Below are 17,163 nucleotides of genomic sequence, written 5' to 3' on the forward strand. Positions count from 1 at the left end.
CCTCCTAGATGCCCCACACTGGGGATGGAGCCCACAACCCAGGCATGTGCCCTGACTGGGAATCAAACTTTTAATTTTTTAAATTTTTGGACTTTTGGTAATAACTTAGCTTACAATACATTGTACTGCTGTACAAAATTATTTTGATATCCTTATTTTATAAGCTTTTTCTATTTTTTAAACTTTTTTGTTAAAAACGAAGGCAAACACACACATTGGCCTACGCCCACACAGGGTTAGGATCCTCAGTACCGCTGTCTCCCACGCCACGTCTGTCCACTGGGAGGTGTCCAGGGGCGACAGGGACATGGAGCCGTCACCTCCTGTAACGATGGCTTCTGCAATACCTGAGGCTCCTCATGGGAGGTGTCACTCTTTTAAGAAAGCACTATGGATTTGGCTTTATTGCAGCTGCAACTGTCACTAGACCAGTGGTTCTCAACCTTCCTAATGCCGCGACCCTTTCATACAGTTCCTCATGTTGTGGTGACCCCCAACCATAAAATTATTTTCGTTGCTACTTCATAACTGTAATTTTGCTACTGTTATGAATCGTAATGTAAATATCTGATATGCAGGATGTATTTTCATTGTTACAAATTGAACATAATGAAAGCATAGCGATGAATCACAAAAACAACATGTAATTATATGTGTGTTTTCCGATGGTGTTAGGTCACCCCTGTGAAAGGGTCGTTCCACCCCCAAAGGGGTCGCGGCCCACAGGTTGAGAACCGCTGCTCTAGACGATAGGAATTTTTTTGGCTCCATTATAATCCTCTGGGAGCACTGCTGTAAATGTGGCCCATCCTTTAGTGTCATGAAAAGTGCATGACTGCATTTGTCTTCAAGGATCTGACCATCTAGGAGGGAGAGAGACACAGAGCAGTGGGTGTAAGAGTCTGCTGAGCTATAGCAGCTACAGCTATATACCCATTCCAGGCTGAGGTGGGACATGAACAAGAACTTGGGGGACTCGATAGAAGGAAGGGTCGGGGTGGGGAGGTGGGAGGCATTAGAGGTGTGAGACTTTAGAAAAAAGGCACCTTGCTACTCACAGTATGGTCAGCAGTGTTGCAACACCTGGGAGCCTGTTAGAAATGCCGTCTCTCAGGCCCCACCCCAGAACCGCTGAGCCCACATGTGCGTGTCCAAGCTCCCCAGCTGACGTGCGTGCACATGGAAGTGGGAGAAGTGCTGGCCTCATCAAGAATTCTGAGCCGCGTCAGGCCCACCTGCTCGGCGATCAATGGCTGTGTGCTCTGGGGCAGGTTAATTAATCCTTTCCCGCTTCTGTTTCTCTTCCGTAAAGTCGGAATATGTTCCCTTCCCGGACCTCCAGTGGATGCCTGACACCGTGGCTAGTACTGAACCCCACAGATACATTTTCCTGTATGTACATACCTGTGAAAGTTTAATTTATAAGTTAGGAATAGTCAGAGATTAACAACTAACTTGACAGCATCATTTTCTCGTGCCGGATTTAATCTCATGTCGTTTTACATGTGACCCGCCATACAGGGTCATATCCTGGGTGCAATAGGCTCTACCATTCAGCCTGGGTATATAGGTTATGCCACACGTGTGGTTAAGTGCACTCTGTGATGCTCACACAAGGAAATTACTTGACGCATTTCTTAGAATATGTTCCTGTCACTAAGGGTCACCTGACTATACTGTAATATGTTAAGTGACTGTGGTCTCTCTCTCCCAAAATATCTTATTGTACTGTATGCACCCTTCTTGGAATGAAGTGAGATTATACAATCCCTATGTGATGTTAAAGTGAGGTACTCAGAATGGTATGCAATTTAAAACTTATGAATTATTTCTGAAATTTTTATTTTTTTTAAATGTCTTATTGATTTTTGAAGAGAGAGGAACATCGATCAGTTTGCCTCCTGCATGCACCTTGACTAGGGATTGAACCCGCAACACGGTCATGTGCCCTGACCAGGAATCCAACCAGCGACCTGTTGGTGCATGGGACAACACCCCACCAACTGAGCTACCCTGGCCAGGGCATGAAATTGTTCATTTAACATATTCAGACCGAGGTTGACCACAGGTAACTGAAACCTCAAAAAGCAAAACTGCAGATAAGGGGGCATCTGTGATACAAACCCCGTTAGGATTGCTCTGAGGATGAATGAGGTTCAAAGTGCCAAGCTTGGTGTGTGGCACCGAGTAAGAGCTCACTGTGGTTTTGAAGGTTTCTAAGCAGGAGAGTTTTATTTTTAATGTTTTGAATTGACTTTTTTAGGGAGAAGGGAGGTGGAGAGAAACATCAATGTGAGAGTGAAACATTGATTGATTGGCTGCCTCCTGCATGCCCCCTACCAGGTATCCAGCCTGGAACCCAGGCATGCGCCCTGACTGGGCATCAGACGGTGCACGGGAGGACACCCAACCAACTGAGCCACAGGGGCCAGGCCAACAGGAGAGTTATAGAAAGGTCATCTGACAGGTGACCAATCTCTTCGATCAAAAGGATGAATAATCTCTCTCATCATAGAAGAAATGCAAGTTTTCTTAGTTCTTTCCCACATCCTCACCAGATTAAGTGCTGGGAACCATCAGAGGAAACTGGACCTTCTACCACTTGCTTATGGACTTAGAGGTCCCGCTCAAGGGAAACTGGGAGGTGCGATTCCAGTGGCCAGTGTCTCTACTCCTGGTACAAGCTGAGCTCTCCCTGGTTCCCAAAGAGGCTCACTGCTGTTAGGTTTGATGGAGCAATTGAGTTGATACCCCTCCCCGAGGAACTGGCTTTTCAGGTCATTTCACTATGGACATTCCCTTTGCTGAGACCACATTTCACTTGTGGTGAACACATTCCACTCTCTCCCCTCTGCCAGGAGCCAGTCCATGCTTGCTGTTTCAAGGGAACTGGCATATATGGCATACTGTTCTTAATATGTTTGCTCACCTTCTTGGCACTATGTGTTTTAACCAAGGTCACCTCTCTGAGAAAGGTTGTTTCCCCAGGTAGGGATTTTCCCCTGAAGTTAGGGAGGGAATAAAACCTCTCAACTAAGTGCCAGGCGGGTAATTAATCACTTTAACTATGAACAATCATGCTTAAGCTACATAATCTTTACTCCCTGGAATGGAGATAAGAAACGCCCTAACCTTTGTAATAGAGATTGATAGGATTTGAATCAACTGGTATAAATACAGATGTAACAAGACAGCAAGACACAGAACTTAGAACACAGAACTTAGAACACAGAACTTCGCTGGAGAGAACATGGCAAAAGATCCTGGACTGAACCTGACTACAGAAATTGGCAAGAGAACCTGACTAGAACCTGGTGACTGAACCTGGCTGGAGAACCTAGAGAGGGAACATGGCTACAGAACCTGGCTGGAGAACCTAGCAAGAGAACGTGGACACAGAACCTGGCTGGAGATCCTAAGCAGAACCTCTCTGGAGATCCAGACCAGAACTTGGCTGGAGATCCTGGCTGGAGATCCTGGCTAAGCTGCTGAACAACTGAACGCTTCTCCGTGTCATTCCTTCTTCGCAGACTCCGTCCACACCTTTGGGGACCCCTGGACCTGCTGGGGTTGGACCCCAGCAAATGGCGCCCGAACAGGGACCCCTAGGTAAGCCCCACTCTCGGGATGGATAGGACTCCACCGTAGGAAGAGGGTGGATAGTCTTCGCCGACTCCGTCCACACCTTTGGGAACCCCTGGAACAGGATTCCCCTAGGTAAGCCCCTCCATTGAGAACCCCCACATTCGGGACGGATAGGACTCCACCAGGGTACTTCAGACCCCCCTATAGAGGATAAGTAGGGTAAGAAGGTGGATAGTACAGAACTTAGATTGAGAAGATGTGCCATACTGAGTCCAAAGAAAGAAGACTTTGTATTGATCTTTAGATTAAGAAGATGTGCCATACTGAGTCTAAAGAAAAAAGACTCTGTATTGATCTTTTAACATATATGCTTGCTAGCAGAGGAATTAAGGTTACTCCCCAGTCAGACAGAACGTTTTATACAAGAAATATGTCCATGCTTTTCTGAGGAAGGAAAGGTAAATGTAATGGCATGGGAGAAGGTAGGCCCAAGGAGCCTTATCCTTAACCCCACTGCAGCCTTTCCACCCCGGGAAAGTGCAGGATTGGCAAGCTCTCCCTGGGGTGATAGATCAGGACTCAGGTAATAGCGGAAAGCGCCAATCCTACTCTTAAAGTGGATACAAGAGAGCATTTCAGGTTTTTCTTTTTAATGCCTGCTTTTAAAAAATAAAAAAGGGGGAATTTGCCGGGAGCCGGTCGATGCTTGCTGTTTCAAGGGACCTGGCATATATGGCATACTGTTCTTAATATGTTTGCTCACCTTCTTGGCACTATGTGTTTTAACCAAGGTCTCTGAGAAAGGTTGTTTCCCCAGGTAGGGATTTTCCCCTGAAGTTAGGGAGGGAATAAAACCTCTTAACTAGTGCCAGGTGGGTAATTAATCACTTTAACTACGAACAATCATGCTTAAGCTACATAATCTTTACTCCCTGGAATGAAGATAAGAAACGCCCTAACCTTTGGAATAGAGGTTGATAGGATTAAATCAACTGGTATAAATACAGATGTAATAAGACAGCAAGACACAGAACTTAGAATACGGAACCAAGAGAGACAGAACCTAGGCACAGAACCTACACAGAACGTTCTCTAGAGACAGAAGAACTTCGCTGGAGAGAACATGGCAAAAGATCCTGGACTGAACCTGACTACAGAAATTGACAAAAGAACCTGACTAGAACCTGGTGACTGAACCTGGCTGGAGAACCTGGACTGAACCTGGCTGGAGAACCCAGCAAGAGAACATGGACACAGAACCTGGCTGGAGATCTGAAGCAGAACCTCTCTGGAGATCCAGACCAGAACTTGGCTGGAGATCCTGGCTGGAGATCCTGGCTAGGCTGCTGATCAACTGAACACTGTCTCCGTGTCCTTCCTTCTTCGCCGACTCCGTCCACACCTTTGGGGACCCCTGGACCTGCTGGGGTTGGACCCCGGCACCCCTCGGGTCTGCATAAAGAAGTCTCCGCCCAGAAAAAGCCCGCCAAAAGGCCTTTAAAAGCCGCTGACTCCCAGCACTGGTGCTGGAGCCATCCAGGCTCAGCCACCTGGTGTGCGGATGATTGAATGAATTCGGAATCCCTCACCATTCCGGCCTCATTGCGTTCCTCCTTCGGTGACCTGACAACTACAATACGATTAAGACAGAAGTTCCCCTTTCCCTTGTAGCCCAGAGGTGCACAGGGCTGGCAAAATGCTGCATGAAGGCTCTCCTTGACCGTCCTTGTGTGGCTTCCACCCTAGGTCACCTCGCGTCAGTTGGGTTGCTCCCCTTCCAGGACGAAAGCGAAGGTGGGGGCAGGCACTGCCCACTATGGTCGCATCCTGGAACGGGCGGTCCTCCTCCCCTTGTACCCCAAGAGCCTGAACCAGCACTGGACCGTGCCCAGCTACGTGCAGACTGGGCAGTGCTGTCTTCATTCTGAAGTCTCTGTTAGCCTGGAAGGAGGAACAATGGATGTGAGGGGACAAGGAATGTCTTAGTCACAGACTGTGTGGGGGTCCCATGAGGGCCACAAAGACAGAAATCCTCAAGTACACACAAGTGAAATGTATTCCCATTTATTCTGCTAAGACTGAATATATACTTTTAATGTGTTCAAAGTTATTAGCAGACATAAAAGATCTGAAAAAATGAGAGCTATACTGTATTATATATTATTTAAATGTCATAAAGGTTTCTTTCCTACAATACAAGGTCAAAAGAATGCCACATTCTAACAAAAAATATTTTAAGAATGTGATACACTATTGCCAAAATTATACCACATCTAGTGGGAAATTAATGGCTTTATTAGTAGACACTGAGGAAACTGGCTCATTATATAATGAAAATAAGACTTGGATCTCATATACAAATGTGAATTTTAAATAGTTTAAAAGTAAATCTCAATATTTAGCAGCCAGTACAGCCTGGAATCAATCAACGAGCAGAAATGTGTAGCCATGCAGGGCAGACACCAGCCAAGGCCAGTGCCAGTGTGCACAGCTGGACTTCAGCCCCTCCGTGGCCTAAACGTGAAAGGAAGAGCCGGGAAGCTAACAAAAGAAAATGCAAAATATCTCAACTACTTTTAAATAAGAAATCAAAAAGCAACAAATTACATAAAAAAACAGTTCATTCACCTAAATTAAAATTAAAAACGTCTCTTCAGTAAAGGGCACTCCTAGGTATATAAACCCAAGTGCCACTCTGAGTTATCTGCAACTGCCCAGGAATATATGAGCAACTCTTGAGAATAAAGAGAGAAATGAACAGCTTACAGAAAGGGGAACCAGAAAGGCTGACAGGTACATGAAGAAATTTCCCAAATTCCTGGAATGAGATGAATGTACATTAAAACATGGTGCCACTTCATACCCATCAGACTGGCGAAAAGAGAAACGGGGCAATCAAAGTGCCAGCAAGGGCGGGAGAAATGGGGAGCGTCCAGTGGGAGGGTCAGCGACCATCGGAAGAAAACTCTGGCAGGCCATAGAGAAATGAACCCGACCCAGTCCCATCCTGGGTGTCTATGCCAGAGAGCTTTCCACACAGCGTGGAAGGGGACTCAACAGGATATTCCTCGTGGCTTTGTCTATGAGCCAAGGGGTTGCAGGTACCTAGGGATGGAGTCACCGAGGGGTCCACCAGTGAACGTGTAAGGGACACCCCGCTGACGCCCACTGTGGAATGTCGCAGAGCAGTTCAAAGCAACGAGGTCGATGTAAAACAAGCAACACGTGTTGAGTGAGAAAAGGAGCCGCACAGATCACAGCACACCACGTACATAAGGATATTCACATGTACAGCACTGCGTTTTACAAGGATAAATTCATATGCAAAGACATGTAATCACATCCCAGAGTGGATGCGTATGGGAGAAGGTGGCGTGAAGGGGAGAGAAGCGATGAAACCAGAGCCTTGCATGAGATCCTGGCATGGCTAGGACCCGCGATCCAAAAGGCCTCCTGTGCTCAGCTCTGCCCTCAACAATGTGCGCCTCAGGACGGGGCTCTGCAGGCCCTGGGTGAGCTGGACTCCAGGACCGAGAACCTTCGAGATCCTTTAAGAGTAGCCCCGTCTGCCTGCGCGGAAGCTCCTGCCTGCGTGAGCTCGATCATTTCTTTTCCTGCGTCCGTGCCGCAAGCAAACCTCACCACCTACCTCCAAATGAGACTACGGCCACGGCTGTCCCAGGGCTGGAATCTCATTCTCAACCCTCATTTATTTCCACTCCCTCTTCAAACATGAGCAGTTCAGTGAAGGAAAGGGTGATGGTGGGAGTGAAAAGGTGGGGGTGGGGAATGTCCCAGGGGGTCGCCGAGCTCAGCACACCATGGGAATGGAGCCACCGTCCACCCCGGGCAGCAATGACAAACACAACAAACCAGGGCACTAACAGTTTGAAACTAAAGTGAGCGGGAGAGGGTCAAATACCATGCCTCGGTTTTGCTTCAGCTTGAAGATAAGTTCTACCTCAGCTTTGGCTAGCCCTTCACGGCCAAAGGGGACAGCTGTTCTCCAAGTCCAGTAGTGGGGGTCCCATGAGGGTCTCCCAACAGGGAGCGGGGTTTCAGCCCCAGACCTCAATGAGGTCCCCGGATTCCATGCCCAGATCAGCCGGCAGCTCCTTGCCCGAAAGCTTTGTCCCATCAAAGAAGAAGGAGAGCTTGTGGCCGGAGAGTCCCATGGCCTCCTCGTAGTGGGACATGAGGGTCTTGAGGGGAGAATCCTGGACAGACAGGAAAAGCTGATGTAAATGAAAGGCGCTGGGAAGAACTCGGAGGGGCAGAGGACCTGGGACAGGGAGGACAAGGGGACACGTCAAGTCCTGCCTTTGGAGGGGAGGGCGAGTGGACAAAGAAGCCAGGAGAGTTGGTTCCTCTCTAGGGAACCAGGTCACAGAGCCCACAGCTTAGGGCGGAGGCGCAGGTCAGGCAATGACTCCAGCGTGAGAGCGATCGCCTGGAGGCAGGCTCTCCCACTTGACCGGATGTGTCCTTAGGCAAGTATTACAGTTTGAACTGTGTCCCCTCCAAAAAGATACCTTGTGGTCCTACCCCCTGGTAGGTGTGAATGCGACCTTACTTGGAAGTAGGGCCTTCGCAGATGTAACCAAGTTAAGATGAGGTCATACTGATTAGGGTGGGCACTAATGCAACATGGCCGGTGTCCTTGTAAGAAGAGAAAACAGACATCCAGGGAGAAGCCATGTGACAACAGAGGCAGATAGCAGTGAGGCAGGGGCAAGTCTAGGAACACCAGGTCAACTGGAAGAGGCAGGAGGATCCTACGCAGTCTCAGGGGGCGTGACCCTGCTGGCACCTCCTACCTTCCGATTTCTACCCCCCAGAACTGTGACAGAATGCATCCTGTTGTTCTAAGCCTCTCAGTTTGTGGTGCTTTGTTACAGCAACCCTCGGACACTAAAGAGCAAGTCACCCACCTCCCTAGACCTCAATTCCCTTTTTGTTCAATGACGGTAACTACTTTCCCTGAAGGTGGCTGTGAAATTCAGTGCCCTCAATGTCACTTACAAGTGTGGCCTCCATTTGCTACTTTGACGGGTTTTAGTGGTTACTGTCCAAAGGTCCTTTCCATTTTAACTGGAAGGAGACAGGAGACTAGAGCAGAGGTTCCCAGCAGAAGGGGCGGGAAGGTGAATGAGGGGCTTTTCCCACCATCCAGGATGCGCGGGAACCCAACACCAGGGAGGGCAGTGTCTCCAGCAAATCAGGACGAGAAGGAACCCATCCTGTTAACTGACGAGAGAGGAGGCACAGGAAGGGTGAGGGCGCGGAGAGCCATCTCTCCCACTCACTCGGGACAGCGAGACTTGCAGCGTCTGGTGCTTCTCCTTCCCCTGCACACGCAGCTGGAGCAGGTGGGAGGCCTCTGCCGCCTCGGGGGAGCTCGCCAGCACCACACAGTCTGTGGAGGCAGGACCAGGGCGCTGGGGTTGGAAGCCAGCCCCCCACCCAGCCTTTCCTTTCATCCCCTCCCTGGAGCAAAAGCCTCCTCAAGGCTCTACCTCCCTGCCCTCCTCTCACCAATGATGTCAGCCACTCCAAGCTTTAGGGTCCGGGGGGTGGCGGTAGGGGACAGCTCTGTCTCTCCAAAGAGCAAGAGGATCCTGCTTGGGGACACCCCGAGATGGGTGGCCATGTGGTCCACCACACTCTGTAGGGGCTCCGACTAGGGAAGGAGAGAAGAACAAGGAGGCCTTCCTGCCTTGAAGTCCCCATCACCGCCCCCAACACAAGTGTGTGTGGCCTTTGCTACTCGAGCTCCTCAGCTGGGAGTTTGTCATGTTTACCTGGGGAAATACAGAATAAAATGTCAATAGGGGTTCGGGCAAGTAACACGAAGAAATGAAGCAACCATGGATTAGGAGGAAAAAGGGGAGGGCGGGGATTGCAGCCAAGTGGAGCTCACATGCCCCATCTAAGCAGCCAGTGAGGCCCGGCCAGGGCGGCTCAGGTGGTTGGGTGTTGTCCCATGCACAAAAGGTTGCTGGTTTGATTTCCCCGTCAGGACACATGTCTGGGTTTCAGGCTCAACCGCGGTAGGTGGCGTGCAGGAGGCAACAGGTCGCTGTCGCCCGTGACTATGTCTTCCTACTTAAGAGAAGCCAGACATCCGGACCTTTGCATGAAATCACCTACTGCAAAGGCTGGCAATCAATCCTGTTTTTTCCTTTGTGCATTTGTTTTGTGTTAATCCTCACCCAAGAACATTTTTCCATTGACTTTTAGAGAGAGGAAGGGAGGGGGAGAGACAGAGAGAGACACATCGATGTCAGAGACACATGGATGGGTTGCCGCCTGCACATGCCCCGGCCAGGCCGGGAATCGAGCCTCCAACCCAGGTGCGTGCCCTTGATCGGAACGGAACCAGCAACCCTTACGTCCACGGGCCAACGCTCTACCCCCTGAGCCAAACTGGGTAGGGCTTTTCTGTTGTTGCTGTAAGCTCCTATGCTTTAACGGCGCTCTGCAGGTGGAAAAGGAAGATGCCTGTTGACAAGGCCATGGCTGCCAGTTTGCAAGCTCTGGCTGAGCTGCTTGCCAATGCATGGTTATGGCTCCTTTCTGTTATCATTCTTGTTTTTGGATGGAGTCATCCTTACAAAGAGTCGGCTTCACTGGGAAGGTGGGGGAGCTGAGCGCCACTGAGAATCTGCGTGTCTACTGTAGCGAGAGCATTAGGAAGAGAAACGCTCGGGGTCTGAGGGAAGGAAGGAGGGAAGGAGACATCCTGGGAGGGGGCTGCCAATAAAGCTCCTTAGGATGCTTAGCCTCAAGGGGAAATCCTTCTCGAAAAATGGGTGGGAATTTTGCCAGAAAAGGGAGGGAAAATAAAAGACAATACAGACCAAGGGAATAGTGAGCACAAAGGCATGGAGCCTGAAAGAGCGGGATGGGCAAAGAAACACAGTCCCCCCTGCCTGACCACGGCCTCTCCTGGGACCAGCCCCCACAGGCCCTGCACGCACTTACCATTGTGACGGGCAATCTGATCAGGTCAGCCCGGCACCGGACTTTGAGCTGGAAGCGTCGCGGGCTCCTCGGGAGAATGGGTCCCTCCAAAAGGACCACCTCATCATCTTGGCTCAGTTGGTCCTGGCCCTGACGCTGCTTGGGACTCAGGCAGGAGCGAAGGTCCTGGAGGCGCTTGTTCACCTCCCTGCCGTGGGAAAAGGACTTCGGTCAGCTGGGTGGGCCGCCCCCACCTGACCCTCTCCACAAGCCCGGCCCCTGCCCCGGCACCTTAACTTCTGGAGAGCTCGGGTATGTTTTCTGCTCTTGGTCCTTGGCAGGGGTGAGGGCAAAGGAGAGGTGTCCTGAGACCTGCAGAGAGAAGAGAAAGGCAAGATGGAGGAAGAGAGACCCCCGTCTCACACCCCTCCTTGTGGGCTACGGACGCCTGCAAACAGAGGGGGGTTAGAGAATCAAGAGGGAACACCTTCCATAACGTCCACCTTGTTGAAGACAAAGAGGAAAGGACAGGAAGACCCGAGTATCATTTTTATAGAGAAGAAAATGCCTCTTTTTCCCCCTAATCTTCACCTGGGGATATGTTTGATTTTAGAGGAAGGTGGTAGGTGGGGCCGGGGTGGGTGGGGGGTGAGGGGCAGACATTGATCAGTAGCCTCCCGTACGCACCCTAACTGGGGACCAAACCTGCAGCCTGGGCCTGCACCCTGACTGGAATGGAACCGCGATCTTTCGGGGTATGAGCTGACGCTCCACCAAGCCACACCGGCCAGGGCGACAATGCCCAACTCTTACGGTAAGTCACTTCCGAAAACTTACTCTATGCCAGTGTTAACTTTTCTTTCTTTCTTTCTTTCTTTCTTTCTTTCTTTCTTTCTTTCTTTCTTTCTTTCTTTCTTTCTTTCTTTTTTTTTAATATATTTTATTGATTTTTTACAGAGAGGAAGGGAGAGGGATAGAGAGTTAGAAACATCCATGAGAGAGAAACATCCATGAGCTGCCTCCTGCATACCCCCTACTGGGGATGTGCACACAACCAAGGTACATGCCCTTGACCAGAATCGAACCTGGGACTCTTCAGTCCACATGCCGATGCTCTAGCCACTGAGCCAAACTGGTCAGGGCTAACTTTTCTTTTTATTAATATGTTTTTATTGATTTTAGAGAGAGAGGGAGAGGAGAGAGAAAAACGTCAATGGGAGAGAGCCACTGATCAGCTGCCTTTTGCACGCCCCCTACTGGGGATCGAGCCTACAACCCAGACATGTGCCCTGACCAGGAATCGAACCTGTGACTTCTTGGAGCATGGGACAATGCCCAACTAAGCCAACCAGCCAGGGCTCCGAGTATTAATCTACTAACAAATTCTGACGGGTACCAGTGTTCTCCCCATTTTACAGAAGAGGACAGTGCAGCAAGCAGTGAGGGGACAGGGAAGAGGCAGCTGGCTGGATGTGAACCACAGGCCACACCCTCACCCCTGCGTTACCACCATCGCAGACACAAAGGAAAAACACTCCACTCCTATAGGCGGCCCTGAAGGCTCACGGCCATCTCTCGTGTGGCCCACCTCTTCCCCCAAGAGCTTCATTCCTCGCCTGAACCTCAAGATTCCTTCCATCCCTCTCCTTACCCTTCAGGAGCCACCAAGGGTCCTGCTTGCCTCAGCTCCCCTCCCTTCCCTCCCGCTCCTCGGGCCTCAGTGCCCAGCCTCACTCACAGAGACGCCGTCCTTTTCTCCTTTTCGTCTTCAGCCTTGCTCCTCAGCTTCTTCTTCCAGGGCGAGTCTGGGCCTGAGAGATCCTCGGCTTGGGGACTGCTGGAGTCCGCCATGTCGCCCTCTGGGGACAGAGGAGAGGGGAGGAAGGGTGAGCCAAGAGAGGGCAGCAAGAGGCCAAGGAGAGGAGATACGAGCCAGGGGCTTCAGGAAGTCCGCAGGAAGGAGCAGACGCGGAGCCCCCACAGGACTCCATCACAAGCCTGTGGAAGCGCTCGGGGGGCGTGAGGGCAAGGAAACGCTTAACTCAGAGAAAAGCACGAGCTGGAGTCTGAAAGGTCAGAGCAGGGGTGTCCGAGCCCCGTGCATGCGGCATGAGGCGGCAGACACTGCGGCAGACACTGTGCAAGTGTGGGCTCCTGATAAGCGGCCGCTGCACTCAGCAGTGGTCTCACCTTTTTGATCACATGTACCCCGCAAAGAAGAAACACCAAGCACACAACCCACAGGGTATATGTCTAATACCGCTATTATACTACTTAATACTGAGTATAATACTATTAGTACACATGTAATACTAGCACAGCGGTTCTCAACCTGTGGGTCGCGACCCCTTTGGGGGTCGAACAACCCTTTCACAGGGGTCGCCTAAATACATCCTGCATATCAGATATTTACATGACGATTCATAACAGTAGCAACTTTACAGTTATGAAGTAGCCACGAAAATAATTTTATGGTTGGGGGTCCCCACAACCTGAGGAACTGTATGAAAGGGCCGCGGCATTAGGAAGGTTGAGAACCACTGCGCTAGTATGTACATTGTAACACATACATTAAAATAGATGTTGTCGCCGAAACCGGTTTGGCTCAGTGGATAGAGCGTCGGCCTGCGGACTGAAAGGTCCCAGGTTCGATTCCGGTCAGGGGCATGTACCTGGGTTGCGGGCATATCCCCAGTAGGAGATGTGTAGGAGGCAGCTGATCGATGTTTCTCTCTCATCGATGTTTCTAACTCTCTATCTCTCCACCTTCCTCTCTGTAAAAAATCAATAAAATATATTTTAAAAAATAAAAATAAAATAAAATAAAATAGATGTTGTCAAAGTATATTTTAGAAACGTTTCCATTTTCTTCCTGCACTCAGTTTGGTGGGCAGAGAGACTATGGAATAGGGCATTGAGGCAAGAGGGGAATGAGGCAAAGAAAAGAGGAGTATAGACCCTCTAGGCCAGTGGTTCTCAACCTTCCTAACGCCGCGACCCTTTCATACAGCTCCTCATGTGGTGGTGACCCCCAATCAAAATTATTTTCGTTGCTACTTCATAACTGTAACTTTGCTACTGTTATGAATCGTAATGTAATTATATGTGTTTACCGATGGTCTTAGGCGACCCCTGTGAAAGAGTCGTTCGACCCCCAAAGGGGTCGCGACCCACAGGTTGAGAACCGCTGCTCTAGGTCCATGTTTCTCAAATGTTATCCATGTGAATGTCATCACATTTTGCCATATCTCTGCACTGTTATTTTATTTATTTATTTATTTATTTATTTTAAATATATTTTATTGATTTTTTACAGAGAGGAAGGGAGAGAGATAGAGAGCTAGAAACATCGATGAGAAACATTGATCAGCTGCCTCCTGCACATCTCCTACTGGGGATATGCCCGCAACCCAGGTACATGCCCCTGACCGGAATCGAACCTGGGACCTTTCAGTCCACAGGCCGACGCTCTACCCACTGAGCCAAACCGGTTTCGGCTATTTATTTTTTTTTTAATATGTTTTATTGATTTTTCACAGAGAGGAAGGGAGAGAGATAGAGAGAGTTAGAAACATCGATGAGAGAGAAACATCGATCAGCTGCCTCTTGCACATCCCCCACCGGGGATGTGCCCGCAACCCAGGTACATGCCCTTGACCGGAATCGAACCCGGGACCTCTCAGTCCGCAGGCTGACGCTCTATCCACTGAGCCAAACCGGTTTCGGCTGCACTGTTATTTTAGTAACTTTCTTTAAATCACTTAATTCCTTGTAAAAGTAAAGTAGGTATTTTTCCCTTTCTTATTGAGGTATAACTGACATATAACATTTTATTAGTTTCAGATGTAGAGCATAATTCAATATTTGTATGCATTGTGAAATAATCAGAAACCAGGTATTATTCTAGAATGTAACTCTTTTCTACTTGCTTGCCACCAATAGAAGGCCGTCATTAACCATAAAGATTAATACTCTGAAAACAAAACAATGATGACAAATCCTAGACCAGTGGTTCTCAATCGGAGGCAATTTTGCCTCCCAGAGGATATGTGGCAATAGCTGGAGAATATTTGGCTGCCACAATGCAAGGGGGTGGGGTTCGGGCTGCGACACTGCTATCTAGTGGGTAGGAGATCAGGATGCTGCTAAACATCCTGCAATGCACAGAACAGCCCCACAACAAAGAACTATCCAGTCCAATGTCAGTAGCGCTGCTGTTAAGAAACCTTTGTCCTGGCTAAATATGGCAGCTGCCAGCCGCCTGAGATTCTGCATTTCTGACAAGCTCTCGGGAGATGGCCAACATTCTCGGGCCCACATTGTGAGGAGCAAGGAAGAAGGTACATTTAAACAGCACTCTACATGCCAGACACGGTCCTGAACTATACCTGTAGCCCGAGAGAGGGCTTCCGATATGTTCTCTTTAGTTAATTCTCACTAGCATCCTTTGACACAGGCCCACTACTATCCCCGTTTTCCTGAGGAGGAAATTAAAGCTTTGAGAGATGAATTTGCCCAAGGTCACTCAGCTAATGAGTAGAGCTGAGATTCAAACCCAGACGAAAAAAAAATAATAATGACAAACCCAGACAGCTAGTCCCTAAATCAGCTCTGCACCCTACCACACTCCCTCACCGTAGAGAAGTCCTGGTCCTAGATCTGAAATTGCCCACTGGATCGCTCCCTTATTAACCGTGGTTCCTGGTCATTGCCCTTGGATGGGTTGCAAAAATCGCATCACTGGGGGAGGACGAAGGCTGGGCGCCCTGATAAGACCCCAAGAACGTCCTGCTAGCTCCAGAGTGCTCCCAGGAACTTTCTGCAGATGCAACAAGGTTACAGATTCTCAACACCTCCCCCCCCCTTGTCCCCAAGACTGCAGAACTGACTCTCCAGGGATGGCGCCTGGAAATCTGCACGTCAGCACACTCCTGTCCCTACTGGAGCTGGAAAAGGGGTGGTGTGACAGCACTTCCTGTGCCTTCTGATGAGCAAGTCAGCTCCTTCCCCACGGAGCATTTTTCTGGCTGGGGTGCAGGAGCCATCTCTCCCACTCCGGCCCTGAGCCTCAGGCAACAGCTAGCGGTGGGGACGGGATGTAAACTCCCCCAGCCTCTCTCCCCGGAGGCCCTTCCTCACCTTCCTCAGGCCCCGGGGGGCAGAGTTTCAGGAGGGGCAGGTGATCTGGGAGGAGCTGGAGGCTGCTCTTCACCTGCAAAGACAAACATGGGTCAGCCCCAAGTCCTCCCTCGGCTGACAGGGGAAAGGGGTGACTCTCCCCTCACACCCAGGCCTCCATGGGCTCCCAGCTCTTCCCAGGACACAGCCTTCTTCCGGCCTCGGGCTTTCCCGGGAGCCACATGGGAGCGTCCGGACTCCCGCACGTCCTTTCCTGGGCCCCTGAGGATGCAGGTTCAGTGCGACCTGCGTACTAGGTTGCCAGCCATCCGCTATCTTAGACTCCTAGGGGACCCCAGCCCCCGCCCCCAGCTCATCGACCAGCCGGGGGCCCCAGGCTCCTGGAGCCCCCACTTCGCTCTGAACTGTTATAACCCCCAGCCCCCAGGATCCTTAGCAATGGGCTCCAACCTCAAAATCGAACATGCCCCAAATTCCCGTCCCAGACCCTCCTCCGGGATGCCAGCCCCATCGCCTCTCTCTGCCCCCGACGGGAACCCCAAGCTCCCTGCACACCTCAAACCCCTTCATCTCCCCAGTCTGCAGACACCCCAGGAACCCTGCCTCGCTCTGCCTGCAAGGCCCTGCTTGGGCCAGTCTCCCAAGAACACCCCCAAACCTACCCTCAGTACTCAAACCCAGCCCGCCCGCGCCAGCCCCCCGGAACCGGCTCCACCTTCTCCGAGTACACTGGAACCGCCGGTGCCTCCCCCGGGTCCAGCAGCAGCCGCCGCCGCCGCCTGACCACGGTCGGAGGGGCTCCTGCCGGCCGTGCGTCCGCCCCTTCGCTGTCACTGTCGCTGTCGCTGTCGTCCCGGCTGTCGGGGGGCGCGGCCGGCCCGGGGGACTCCGGGAGCGGGGCTTCGACCGGGTCCGCTGAGCCCCGCGCCGTTGAAACCTCCAAGATTTCCTCATCGCTGTCGCTGACCAAGTCCACAAGCACCGACTCCACGGAGCGCCGGGCTGGACTCCGCTGGGCGCCAGGTCGCCGGCCCCGCGCCCCCCGAGTTCCTCGGCCGACACCGCCGCCTCGGGAACGCCGGCCGCGTTTCCTCACCGGCTCCGCCATGGCACTGACCCCGCCGCTAAAGTCGCCCTGGGTTATTCGCCCGGCCCCCTCCCGCGACTTCCGCCATTGATTGGCGGAACCGCCTGCTAGTCATCACTCCTCCCCTCCCACACTCTCTGGATCCGCCCCCCTGCCCTTCCAGTGGTCCCTTCACCCGTCCATCACACATCCACCACTGAAACCAAGGCGCCAAAGATTCCAATGAGCCTCGAGGTAATTAGTGTAGGTTTCAATTCCACCGGGATCACCCATTGGCTGGGCTGCCTCTCTTTCAGACCAGCCTTCCCTCAGTCCCACCCATTAAAGACTTCCGTTTTCCAGTTTGGTGGAGCCAGGCCTCCTGGGAATTGTAGTCCTCAAGCACTATC

The 17,163-nt window shown here is 51.0% G+C and overlaps 1 protein-coding gene across 1 annotated transcript; it reads right to left on the reverse strand.

Moving 5' to 3' along the window:
* Nucleotides 1–6,188: 6,188 nt before the first annotated feature.
* Nucleotides 6,189–16,850, reverse strand: LOC118652917 (nuclear factor of activated T cells 2 interacting protein). The gene is made up of 8 exons (XM_036303180.1): nucleotides 16,403–16,850; nucleotides 15,688–15,760; nucleotides 12,287–12,407; nucleotides 10,840–10,920; nucleotides 10,570–10,756; nucleotides 9,121–9,265; nucleotides 8,892–9,001; nucleotides 6,189–7,802 (listed from the first exon to the last, which is right to left on the reverse strand). Exons 1-8 carry the CDS (start codon nucleotides 16,793–16,795, stop codon nucleotides 7,644–7,646), a joined length of 1,269 nt encoding a protein of 422 aa, XP_036159073.1. The 5' UTR covers nucleotides 16,796–16,850; the 3' UTR covers nucleotides 6,189–7,643.
* Nucleotides 16,851–17,163: the final 313 nt, after the last annotated feature.

This window comes from Myotis myotis, unplaced genomic scaffold, assembly GCF_014108235.1.
Source record: "Myotis myotis isolate mMyoMyo1 unplaced genomic scaffold, mMyoMyo1.p scaffold_m19_p_35, whole genome shotgun sequence".
NCBI classification, from domain to species: domain Eukaryota; kingdom Metazoa; phylum Chordata; class Mammalia; order Chiroptera; family Vespertilionidae; genus Myotis; species Myotis myotis.

Bases quoted from the DNA above. Each gene is read 5' to 3' on its own strand.
- LOC118652917 (XM_036303180.1), bottom strand. From the start codon at position 16,795: ATGGCGGAGCCGGTGAGGAAACGCGGCCGGCGTTCCCGAGGCGGCGGT. The intron at 15,761-16,402 runs GTGGAGCCGGTT...TTGTCTTTGCAG, and splicing joins TTCCAGTGTACTCGGAGAAG to GTGAAGAGCAGCCTCCAGCT. The intron at 7,803-8,891 runs GTGAGTGGGAGA...CTGTCTGTCCAG, and splicing joins TGCAAGTCTCGCTGTCCCGA to GATTCTCCCCTCAAGACCCT.